Source organism: Mustela lutreola, chromosome 7 (genome assembly GCF_030435805.1).
Source record: "Mustela lutreola isolate mMusLut2 chromosome 7, mMusLut2.pri, whole genome shotgun sequence".
NCBI classification, from domain to species: domain Eukaryota; kingdom Metazoa; phylum Chordata; class Mammalia; order Carnivora; family Mustelidae; genus Mustela; species Mustela lutreola.
Genome location: NC_081296.1, coordinates 50823855 through 50837098, shown reverse-complemented (window position 1 = coordinate 50837098; position 13244 = coordinate 50823855). Strand labels below are relative to the sequence as shown.

Below are 13244 nucleotides of genomic sequence, written 5' to 3'. Positions count from 1 at the left end.
AGAAATATGTCAAGTTTCTTCATTAATAAGGGGACTCACTTATCTAATGAATTCTACATAATTGCATCATTTGAAAATAATGATTTATTAATAATAATATGTGACTATTCATTATACTACCTAAAGTGATTGTTCTATAGTTTTAATATGACATGGGACAATATCTAAAACAGTGGTTCTCAAGTATTAGTTGCAGGGAGTACTTTTTTAGAATCTAACAATAGCTGTAGATTCTCTCAGCTGAAAACTAACACATACATAAGGTTTATACACAGTTTCACCCTATACTTATATTCGCCTACTCTACCAAGGTAAGAAATCAGTGAAAACTTTACAATGTTACATGAGTATCTACCTTTTCTTTTATTCTTCACCTTGTTTCAGAAAGAATTTATTATGTCTTAAGAAAGTGCAAATACAGTAAAGCAAAATAAATAAAGCAAATAAGGAAATGAGGAAAAGGGAAAATAAGATTAAGATGGTTAAGCTAGAAGCAAGATTTAGGTTAATATGACAAATTTATGCCACCAGATGTTAGGTATTTGCCCGAGTTCTTACATTTTGTGTATTTGTACCATTTTTTTAAACTTCAGTAAATTCTTGGCAAGTATCAGGAAATACGTGATCATATTTTTGCTTAAGCTACAAATTGGGAGCTTTAATTGAAGACTACAAGGTAATTTAAAAAATGAAAACAAAGTCTTAGAACCTCGTGAATAGACTATAGGCATTACATAATAGGCAAAATCTGTATATAGACTTTTCAAATAGCTTGTATCAGGAATAGGCAAACTACATCTGGCCCACCTCTTGTTTTTGTAAATAATGTTACACAGCCACACCCATTCATTTAGGTATTCATTGGCTGCTTTCACACCCTGATGGCAGGGCTGAAAAGTTGCCTTGAAGACTGTGTGGCCTGCAAGGTCTAAAATATTTACTGTTTGACTCTTTTTAGAAATCCTGCTAATTTCTACATTATAGTATAGTGAATATTATGATTTGAAAATACATGCACATCTCATTGCTTTTGCATTTATCATCACATCTCCCTATTTTTCCATGAAAGACTCATTTTTTTTCTCTGTAATGATTTTTCTAGTTTGTGTAAATTATTCTTTGTACTGTGTACATGATGCATCTTATTTTGTTTACATTATTTCCTGTACCTTCCTCCTGTCTATCCCTCACTTGCTTCTTCCTGTGTCATTCTGATCTTTATTAAAGCTTCCCAACTTTTTGGTCGCCTAGTGATACTCCATTGTATAATCTGGAACCCTGTGAACCACTGCCTTTTGATGTGGCGCGATTCCGAGGCCTGACGGCTTCTGTGTTGCTGGACCTCACATATCTGACTGGTATTCATGAAGACACGGGCAAACAGAGCACCAAGCGACATGAAAAGAAACACCGACATGAGTCTGAGGAGAAAGGGGATGTTGAGCAGAAAACCGAGAGTGAATCTGCTTTAGATATGCGAGCCGGCTTAACATCTGATGATGTCAAAAGTCACGGTACCACAGCCTCCAAATCAGACAACGAAATAGCTTCATTTTCTTTAGATCCAACACTGCCAAATGTGGAGCCCCAACATCAGATAACAGAAGGAAAAAGGAAAAATCACGAACACATATCCAAAAACCATGACATAGCCCAGTCAGAAATCCGAGCAGTCCAGCTGTCCTATCTCTACCTCGGTGCTATGAAATCACTTAGTGCTCTTCTTGGCTGTAGTAAATATGCTGAGCTGTTGCTGATACCAAAAGTTCTGGCTGAAAATGGTCATAACTCAGACTGTGCAAGCTCTCCAGTTGTTCATGAAGATGTGGAGATGCGCGCAGCCTTGCAGTTCTTGATGCGACACATGGTGAAGCGAGCAGTCATGCGGTCGCCCATCAAGAGAGCGTTGGGATTAGCTGATCTGGAGCGAGCTCAAGCCATGATCTATAAATTAGTGGTCCATGGGCTCTTGGAAGACCAGTTTGGGGGCAAAATTAAACAAGGTATGTTGTCTGGTTTTTTTTTTCCCTTTTGTGTTGTTGAAATTGTTTACAATGTCAGATATGATACATTCCATCAGTGATTTATAAAAAACTTTTTGGCCAAAGCAGTTTTCACATTGTTTTTCTTTTGCAAGGTAAACAGTTCTTTTTTGTATCCTTTATATTAATGATTATCTGTCTACTTGTAATTTTCTATCTTAAACCTACACAATCACAGAATTTAATTATGATTATTACATTTTGTAAAACTTAAGCCACAAAAGGTACACAAATATTTATTGATCTGATTTGAAATATATACTATTCTGATAACTTTCCCAGAAACATTTTGAGGTACTACTTTTATAGATTCTGTATTGTAGGAAAAAAACCCCTTATTTCATCTTTCATCTTCACCTTTGGGGAGAATATGAATTCTGAGATAAAAATTAGATATATTCAGTAAATGTTTATTGAGTGTCTGTCTATATGTGCCAGGTACTTTTCTTGGTTCTGGGGAGCCAGCACCAAAGTCCCTTGCCTTCATGAAACTTAAGTTCTTTTTTTCTTTCTTCCCTTCCTCTTCCTCCTTCCTTCCCTTTTCCCTTACTCCTTTTCTTCCTTTCATTGCTTAGACAGTAAATAGGCAGAGAAAAGCGCATGTTGTATATGAATAGGCATATTAAGATCATGATTATGAAGGTATGTGGCCATTTGGCAACCCTAATAGAATTAGTTATCTTTGTGGCAACTGCTATCTTCTTTTCTTTTTTTTTTTTAAGACCTTATTTTAGAGAGAGAAAGAACAAGTGGAGGGGGAGCCAGAAGGCAGAAGGAGAGGGGAAGCAGACTCCCTGCTGAGCACAGAGCGAGTGGCAAGGCTTGATCTCATGACCCCAAGATCATAACCCTGAGCCTAAATCAAGAGTTAGGCACTTAAATGACTGAGCCACCCAGGTGCCCCACTGCTATCTTGATATTAGGTTTACTTGTAAGCTCCCTTTCAGATAAGAAAAAAAAAATTATACTTTGTAAGCTCTTAGATGTTTTAACTAATTTTTTAAGCTCCTTTGAGGTTTCTGTCTAGATTTGTATTATATTTACATGTATTATATGTATTTATATGTCTTCATCTTTGCATGTTTGAAGACTAAAGATAGGCATCAAAATCAGAGTGCTAAGGAAACACAGTTTTAGTGATTAGATATCATTAGAGAAGCTCTAGTCAAATCTTATAGCAAAAGTGAGACTGTTTTTTGTTTTTAAGAGAAACTTCTCTAAAAAGTGAGTAATTGCTTATTACCTTATTATTTGTTCATAACGATGGGTACAGTAGTGTATACAAGGATGTATATATGTATATATGCAAGAATATTAAAAACATATTTCATGGGGCGCCTGGATGGCTCAGTGGGTTAAGCCACTGCCTTCGGCTCAGGTCATGATCTCGGGGTCCTGGGATCGAGTCTCACATCGGGCTCTCTGCTCGGCAGAGGCCTGCTTCCTCCTCTCTCTCTCTCTCTGCCTGCCTCTCTACCTACTTGTGATCTTTCTCTGTCAAATAAATAAATTCTTTAAAAAATATATATATTTCATAGAAAATAGTACTTACAAAATATATTTAGAAACTTATCAAATTAAATCTTAAAGTTTTCCATTCACATGTCACTTGTGAAGAAACAAATCCTTAATACTTTTTAAATATTTATTTTGGTTTACAGAGATTGATCAACAAGCTGAAGAAAGTGACCAAGCCCAGCAGGCACAGACCCCAGTTACCACTAGCCCATCAGCCTCGAGCACAACTTCCTTTATGAGCAGCTCACTGGAGGACACCACGACTGCCACCACTCCAGTCACTGACACAGAGACAGTACCTGCATCTGAATCCCCTGGAGTGATGCCACTTAGTCTTCTCAGGTAGGGAAGCTGACTTTAACATCTGTCATATTGATGCCTGTGATTCTGATCACACAATCATTCTTTTATAAGGAACATGCCTAAATAAAAGCATTCTAGAGCTAGAAGGAACCTAAGAGTTCAAAGAGTCAAACCCATTTTGCTGAAGTTGGGAATGTCCCTCAGAAGTTTAATAACTTGTCCAAAGTCTGACAGCTAGTTTTGGGGTGGTCCCAGATCTATCACTTGTGCTGCTGATAATCAGATGCTCTAGCAGTGTATCTCCTTATAATAATCTTTTTTTTTTCACCTAGGCTTTTGGATATTTTTTTCCTCTAAAAGTAAATGCTTGTATTGAATATTAGAGCCTCAAGATAGAGCTCACTTCCGTGGAAATAATTTTCTCAGGTTACTTCCCTTTTAAGAACTATTTATTAATTATACTTTTATTTTTAAGATCAAACAAATCTATTCAAATGAAAGAGCAGGTCTTAGAATATTACTTTAGCCAACCCTATTTTAGTAGATTTGTAAATTTCAAATAATGTTTAAATTTCTGTTTGCTTCAGTTTGCCAGGTATATACATGAAATGAAAAATTTTTAGGGAAAATCATTAGGAAGGGCCTATTTTGTGAGTTCCCTTAACTAGGTCTTAAGTGAAATAAAGGGCAGTAGAATGGTTAGTCTATCTTTCTCTTCTTTTTTGACCCTCTTCCCTTAATTGACAGGTTATCATTATTCCTAGTGTGAGACTGACATCTCAGAGAGTAGAAGAGAGAGGGGCTGTTAATCACAATGCTTCTTCATTTTTGGTGTTTGCAAGAGCCACCTGGGAAGCTTTTTAAAGCTCTGGCTGTATCTCCCTGTAGTCTCTTTTGGTAGGTCTGGTGGGGTACACAGTTTGTATTTGAGTTAAGGGTCCCCAGTGATCTTCAGCTCCCACACAGAGTTACTGGTCTGCTGTTAGGCGTGCACACTCATCCTGGCAGTTACCATTGCCCAGTCCTCTCATATGTTAGCTCTCTCACTAGAGTAACAGTTCCAGGAGATACTTCTGTTCAAGAAAGAAGGAAGAGAGGAATAATAGGATATTTTAATATGGTTTTTAATCTTTGTTGTCTTCCAAGCTGTGCTGTGCAAACGTGGGATTCACTGGTAAAATAACATTCCCTGGCTCTCACAGACATTGACAGACCTTGTGACTCCTCCTTTGTTCTCAGTCTTTGTTTGCCTGCTGTTGGCTGGGACAGCATTGGAGCTGCAGTTGCGTTTGCTTGGCTAACCATCATTTAACACTAGAAAAATCGGGGAGCAACTGACCCATCTATGAATATCATTGTATCAGTTATTTGACTGACTAGACAATGCTTTTTTGATGCTTAAAACGTTGTTATTAGTTTTGTTGGACAAATCTTAAGAGTAGACAGCTGGTGAGGATCTCGCTGAAACTTATTCTTTAGCCAGTGTCTGCCTTCTCAGGCTGACAGGGACTGTCTCTCTTCTGCCTTTCCCCTCTAAACAGCTGGCATACCGTTCATATGCTGTTTTTCAGTTGTGCAAGGGGGCCTGGACAGTTACCTTTTCTTTCCATAACTTACTATTGACTGTTAACTTTATTCATCTGAATGATTTCATGGCTAGCTAGTTATTTATTTTAAATTTATAATATGAAATTATATTTTATATAAATTTAAATTTGAATTTATATTTTATATTTATATAAATTTATATTTGATAGCTAACTGTAAGTTAGCTATTTTTAAAAGTCTTTATTCTCTGACTACTGTATGTCTACCAAAATACCACTGTCATCTTGGTATTATAGTGGAAGGAAAGCATGAAGGCAGGGATTTTTTAAAATCTATTTTGCTAACTGCTCAATTTCCCCCACTTGCTTTGTTTTGCTAAACAAATAATACGGTATTATTACTTTTATAGTAAGAGGTGTCCTATTAGATAATGATAATTAAAATTGTTGGGAGTCTTTCTTCCCTCTCCATTAAACTGTAGCTAACTTATATAGTTTTCCAGGTTGAATATTCTTCTGTAAGAGGACTGTGATATATTATATTAATTTCTAATTGGATTTTTATGCTAACCTTTGTTGTTTTCTTAAAGGCAAATGTTCTCTAGTTACCCAACTACCACTGTACTTCCCACACGTCGTGCACAGACTCCTCCAATATCATCGTTACCAACTTCTCCTTCTGACGAAGTAGGAAGGAGGCAAAGCTTAACTTCTCCTGATTCCCAGTCAGCAAGGCCAGCTAACCGCACAGGTGTGTGTGCTGTCATGCACTTTGATACTCAAACCTCTTGGCATTCCTGATATTGGGACTTAAAAACTTGGGCATTGTGTTTTTTTCTCATTGAAGGTAGAACAGTGATTTTAATTAAGGGGGCAATCTGTCCTATCAAGCTGAACTGTCTTTTTTATTTTGAAGCTGTAGATTAAATTATGTCTACTTGGGAGAGAAATGGTGTACTCTACATAAGTCATATCAGACCCTTCTTATTTTCTAACATAGGCATTTTTAGTGCTGTGAATTTCCCTTGAGCATTGCTTTTGCTTCAACTCACACACATTGAGATGCTGTGTTTTCATTTTCATTCAGTTAAAGTACTATCTATTTACCATGGATATCTTTTTTGAGAAATTGGATCATTTGGAAGTATGTTATTTTGTTTACAAATATTTAGGAATTTTCCAAATGTCTCTCTCTTACTGATTTCTAATTTAATGTCATTGTTATCAGAGAACATGTCTTATATAATTTGAATTCTGTTAAATTTGTTAAGACTTGCGTTGTGGCCCAGAATATGGTCTGTTTTGATAAATATTCAGTGTGCTCTTGGAAAAAACGTGTATTATGCTATTGTTGAATGGAGTGTTCTGTAAATTGTTGGTTACGTCAAGGTAGTTGATTGTTATGTTTAGTCTACTTATTCTATCAGTTATTGATAGAGTAGAGTTGAAATCTCTGACTGTAATTGCGGATTTGTTTATTTCCTCTTTCATTTATTATTTTTTGTTTCATGTATTTTAAAATTCTCTTTAGGTTCATAAATATCTAGGATTCTTAGGTCTTCTTACTGAATTGACCTCTTTATCATTATGAAATGACTATCTTTACCCTGGTAATATCCTTTGCCCTTAAATCTACTTTTTCTAGTGTAAATATAGCCTCCTCCTCCTCCTTTTTCTTTTTTTAAATTAGGATCATATCTCTTCTCCTATATCTTACCTTTTTTTTTAATGTTAAATGGTTTCTTAAAGGCAGCTTATTGTTGGGCCTTGCTTTTTTGGGGTGGAAGGGTTCTTGCTTTTTAATCCAACCTGATATTCTCTGCCTTTTTTTTTTTTTTTTTTTTTTTTTAAAGATTTTATTTATTTTATTTGACAGAGAGAGATCACAAGTAGGCAGAGAGGCAGGCAGAGACAGAGGGGGAAGCAGGCTCCCCGCTGAGCAGAGAGCCCGATGCGGGGCTCGATCCCAGGACTCTGAGATCATGACCTGAGCCGAAGGCAGCGGCTTAATCCACTGAGCCACCCAGGCGCCCCTATTCTCTGCCTTTTAATTTATGTGTTTAGACCATTTACATTGAATGTGTTAATTGTATGGTTGTGTTTAAATTTATCATCTTTCTGTTCATGTCATCTTTTCTTTGTTCTTTTTTTCCTCTGTTTCTACCTTCTTTGGATTAAATCAGTATTTTTTATTATTTCATCTCCTTTGTTGGCTTATTAGCTATGCTTTGTATTTTTAGAGATTACCTTGAGGTATGTATTATATATCTTTAATTATCATAGGCTATCTTTAAGTAATGTTATACCACTTCATGTATATTAAAAAATGTAACAATGGTACATTTTATTTTATTTATTTTATTTTATCTTATTTATTTCCCCCTTCTTTGAACTTTTCTTATTCATTTAACTTATATATATGTTATAATGCCCCGTAATACATTGTTACTATTTTTTAAAGATCTATTTATTTATTTGGGTTAGTGGGAAGAGAAGGAGAGGGGGAGAGAGACTCTCAAGAAAGATTCCCCACTGAGCACAGTCTGATGTAGGGCTAGATCTCATGACCCTGAAATCATGACTTGAGCTGAAATCTAGAATTGGGCACTTAACCAGCTGAGCTATCCAGGCATCCCTACATTGTTATTATTTTTGCTGTAAACAAAAGAGATTTGAAAACTAAAGTGTGTATTTTATATTTACCCACATAGTTACCAGCTCTGAGATACTTTATTCCTTTATGTAGATCCAGATTTCCAGTGATATCATTTCCTTCTGCTTTCCCTTTAACATTTCTTGTAATGGTCTGCTAGTGATGAATTCTTTTGGCTCTTATGTATCTGAATATATCTGAAAGAGTTTATTTCAAAGTCATTTTTGAAAGATATTTTCATTGGGTATAGAATTCTAGATTGGCAGTTTTTTTTCTTTCAGCACTTTAAGATTCTCTACCATCTTCTGGCTTGCATTATTTCCAATGATAAATTTTCTATTGTTCTGATCTTGTATAATATGCCTTTTTCTCTGTGTGCTGTTGAGATTTTTCTGTTTTATCACTAGGCTTAAGCAGTTTGATCATGACCTGCCCTGCTACAGCTTTCTTCAATTTTCTTATGTTCTGGGTTTGTTGAGTTTCTTGGATCTATAGATTTATAGTTGTCATAAAACTTGGAAATTTTTAATCCATTATTTTTTCAGATTTTTTCCTGTTGCATTCCTCCATTTCAGTATCTATGGTTATGTGTATACAACACCATTTGAAGTTGTCCCACAGATCACTAATGCTTTGGGTTTTTTTTAATGTCTTTTTTCTATATGTTTCCATTTTTTATAGTTTTTGTTGTTGTGTCTTCTGGTCATTAATCTTTTCTTTTGTAGTGTTTAGTTTGCTCATAATCCCATCCAGCATATTTTTCCATTCAGACATTGTGATTTTCATAACTAGAAGTTGCTTAATCTTTTCGCTGCCTTATCAAGTACATGGAATAACAGTTTTCATTGTTAGAATAGTTATGTTTAAAAAGTTTGTGAACACTGAACTATTATTGCTCCTAAGGGAAATACTGGGCTAGGTTTCTATGAATTTCTGGTCACATTTTGTCAGCTGATCAATATATAACTTTGTTTTATGTGTGTTTATATTTAAAGGCATTCTATTTAATGTATATTGTTGATTCATTAGCATTGAACTCATGACCCAAGAACACCATAGCTCGTGCCTGAATGAAATTTATCTGACACATTTTCTCCATAAGACATATTACAGCCTTCTTGTGCTTAAAAACATTGGACAGCATTTCACCACTATGCCTGGGGGCCATTTTAAACAGTAAAATCACCAAGAAAAGGCACAAAAATGCAAAACATGTGACACTAAATAGACTGTGAAGATTAGACTTATTTATAGTCTCAGAACTAAAAGAAGAATGTAGAGCATCACCTGTTCTGTCTCAGCTGGGAACAAACGTGTCAGGAGCCTGAAAGGTTTTTTTGTCGCTGAGTGCATATAAATGATTGTAAAAAAGCACCATGAGTATTGATTTTAGAGTTATAAATTAACTTTAATGAGTAGATGAATTTTCAAATATGGAGTCCACAAATATGTAGCATCAATTTTATACCCGTTTTAATATCCTTGTCTACTTATCATTAATCTAATTTCTAGGTCTGTTTCTATTAACTAATTTTTTAACTTATTTTGAATTGTATTTTCTTGGTTTTTTTTTTTTATGTTTGGTGATTTTTTTTTTATTGATTATTAGACATTGTGAATTTTACTTTATTGGGTACTGGATAGTTTATATTTATTTAAAGATACTTTAGTTTTGTTATAAGATACAGTTAAATTACTTAGAAATATTTTGATCCTCTCAAGGCTTTCTTTTAATTTTTGTTAGGAGGTAGCTTGGCTGAATTTTTCCCCATTACTGAACCAGTGCCTTTCTTCGTATTCTATCCAGTGCGTCATGTATCACAGAGGTTTTTTCTCTCTGGCTTATTGTAACACAGATTCTTCCTAACCCTGTTTAACCAACCCCCAAGGATTGTTCTGCCTGCTGTTTCTTGGAGATTCTTCCCTCAGCTCTGGATAGCTGCTGCACTAGCATCAGCTGAAGACTTGAAGGAAAGAAAGACCCTTTGCACATTTTTGGAGTTCACTTTCAGTGCAGCTCTCTTCTTTCCATACAGCTCTCTCTATTCTGGTATTCTACCCTGTGAACACTAGCAACCTGAATCCTTTACTCTTGTCTCCTTAATTCAGAGAGACCGTTGACTTTAGATTGAATTTGCCCTCCCTGAACTGCAGCTTGGAAATTCTTTCCAGGAAATAGGCTAAGGCAAGTTGTACACCTTGCCTAATTTGATTTCCTTCTCTCAGGGATCACTGTCCTACACACCCTGATTGATACATTTCCATTTCTTCTTTTAGTTGTCATAGGTAAATCCAGTCTCTCTTACTCCATGATGGCTAGAAGTAGAAGTCTGTCAGATGCATCAGGCTTGTTACCACTCTAGCAGTAGTGACATTTTTTAAGCAAAAATTAAAGTTGTCATTCTCCCTCCTTCCTTCTTCTTTCCTTCCTAATTTCATTCAAAAACATTAAGTGGGGCCAAGCTATGTAGGCTTTCATGCCAGCAGGATTGGGAGGTGGGTGGCATAGTGGCCCAGATTGGGAGTATCAGCCAGACTGGAGGGAGGGAAACTTCTTGTCTGTGGGAGTGGCCTGGTATGGGGTATTGGAGTCTGACTCATAGAGGAAATGTCCACATAGCTGAGCACTAGGGAACAGGGCCATGCAGGGTGCAGAGGGCTTCTATCAGCACTGTTCACTGAGAGGGCCTAGGAGCAGTGATGCTTTAGTAGCAATAAACACATTCTAAATACCATTCTTTACTAAAAGGGAACTCTGATCTTCTTGCAGAAATGGCTGATTTCAGGGTTAAGTATGAGATGAGCCTGGAATAGCTTATGCCAGAAAGTGGTAAAGTGCTCAGAGATTGATGGGTGTATGCCTCAAGGATGTAGAAACCAGATTGAAGGGGCTTCCATTAGCCAAATCTGGGACATTTGTGGCATCAAAATAAAAATCATAATTATAGTATCATATAATAACCCATGAATACAGTGAGAGTCTGTAACCCTATAGTGATGGAGAAAGGAAACTGATAAATCTGAAAGCAGTGATAGAATTAGGAAATCCTCCTTCGTCAACCATCATAATAATAATAAATAATTCAGCCAATAAACAATAATGGGTGCTAGTGAATCTAACTTTGATAAGGAATGGGATCTTTACATTTTCTCATAGTTCTTCCCAATAAATATTTATTACAAAGGGGGAAAAAATAGGAGTACTTTTATGGTGGAGAAACCTGGCAGATACCAGCTTAACTCAAGCAATCAAAATCAGCATCTCCAGTAACGGAACAAATGGAAATCTTGTATCATTTGATAGAATGCAATGCGTAGAAGGCGACATCAGTTTTTTGGTTCTTCTGCCAAAAAGCACAACCTGAATCTAAAGATTTTTATTTATTTATTTATTTATTTATTTGATAAACAGAGAGAGATCACAAGTAGGCAGAAGGCAGGCAGAGAGAGGGGGGGAAGCAGGCTCCCCGCTGAGCAGAGAGCCCGATGCAGGGCTCGATCCCAGGACCCTGAGATCATGACCCGAGCTGAAGGCAGCGGCTTAAGCCACTGACCCACCCAGGCTCCCCCACAACCTGAATCTAATCGTGAGACATCAGTAAACCCAAATTGAGTGACTTTCTGTAATCTTCAAAGTATCAAAGTAATTGAAAGAGATGGAAGAGATATGAAAACTAAATGGAAGGATTATCCTGGATTGGCTCCTTTGCTGCAGAGAACACTATCAGGACTTCTGGAGAAATTAGAGTGGGGTCTCGGTTAGATGTTAACATTGTTAATTTTCTTACTCTGATGGTGTGTTATGCAGAACAGTGGCCTTTTTTGTAGGAGTTGATATGTTAAGAGTATTCAGGGGAGTTGGAGCATCATGTCTGCTACTTACTCTCCAGTGGGTCAGGGATAAGAGAATTCTTTTGTACTATGTTTGCAAATTTCTGTTAAGTTTAAAATTTTTGTAAGAAAGAAACTATTTCAAAATAAGAAAAGATTTAAAATTTTTTAGCAGCTTTATTTTGTGCTAGCTTTATGAAAAACCTTAAAAAGCTGTAACTTAGTCATATTAACTATAACTTTATCACAGGTTAATCATGACCTGAACAGAAATCAAGAATTGAACGCTTAATGGGCTGAGCCACCCAGGTGCCCCATGAATTCTTCATAGAAAAAAAATTCATTAAATTTGTACAGTATTAAGAAATTGGGGACTTATTACTTTTTACTCATGGTATGTAGTGATACAGGCTTTTATTTCTCTTTCTTTTGTCTTAGCCTTGTCAGACCCCAGCAGTAGACTTTCAACTTCTCCTCCTCCTCCAGCAATTGCAGTACCCTTGCTGGAAATGGGGTTCTCTCTCCGGCAGATTGCCAAAGCCATGGAAGCCACAGGTAGGATATGTTATGTTTACATATCCATATATGTAGATATGAGAAGCCTGGTCTTATTGAGGGTGATATATTTTTTAAGAGACCATAAAGCTTTTTAACAGCTGATTTAGTTACAGTGGCATCATAGAAGACACTGTTGAATTGATACCATGAATAACTAATTATGTTGCCCCAAATTAGTATTATTCTTTTCCTTTTTTTTTTTTCTTTTAAGGATTTTATTTATGTATTTGACAGAGAGACCGCAAGAGAGGAAACCCATGCCAGGGGAGAAGGAGAGGGAGAAACAGGCTTCCCACTGAGCACTGAGCAGAGAGCCTGATGTGGGGCTCAATCCTAGGACCCTGGGATCATGACCTGAGCTGAAGGCAGATGCTTAATGACTGAGCCACTCAGGCGCCCCAGTGTCATACTTTTCTTTTTCACCTTTTCAGGTGCTCGAGGAGAGGCTGATGCCCAAAACATTACTGTCCTTGCCATGTGGATGATAGAGCACCCTGGACATGAGGATGAGGAAGAACCCCAGTCAGGCTGCACAGCAGACTCAAGGCACGGAGCAGCAGTCCTAGGCAGTGGTGGGAAGTCAAATGACCCCTGTTATTTGCAGTCACCAGGAGACATCCCATCAGCTGATGCTGCTGAAATGGAAGAAGGCTTTAGTGAAAGGTGAAATTCCAATTTCTTTATTTCTGTTTTATGAGGTTTAAGTGATACTTCCAAGTGCTCCGTTTATTTCCCTTCATAGGTGCTTTTTTTTTTTAAGGTTTTATTTATTTATTTGACAGAGAGACCACA

The 13244-nt window shown here is 36.6% G+C and overlaps 1 protein-coding gene across 8 annotated transcripts in view; it reads left to right on the top strand.

Moving 5' to 3' along the window:
• Window positions 1-13244, top strand: part of HERC1 (HECT and RLD domain containing E3 ubiquitin protein ligase family member 1) — a 190806-nt gene that overhangs the window by 129882 nt on the left and 47680 nt on the right. For 7 of the 8 annotated variants that reach the window (XM_059180736.1, XM_059180734.1, XM_059180731.1 and 4 more), the window contains 5 exons: window positions 1228-2003; window positions 3704-3902; window positions 6001-6161; window positions 12333-12449; window positions 12884-13115. In XM_059180736.1, the coding sequence (XP_059036719.1) occupies window positions 1228-2003; window positions 3704-3902; window positions 6001-6161; window positions 12333-12449; window positions 12884-13115 (1485 nt within the window). The remainder of the gene's footprint in view (window positions 1-1227; window positions 2004-3703; window positions 3903-6000; window positions 6162-12332; window positions 12450-12883; window positions 13116-13244) is intronic. The other variant, XM_059180733.1, reaches the window with a different exon arrangement.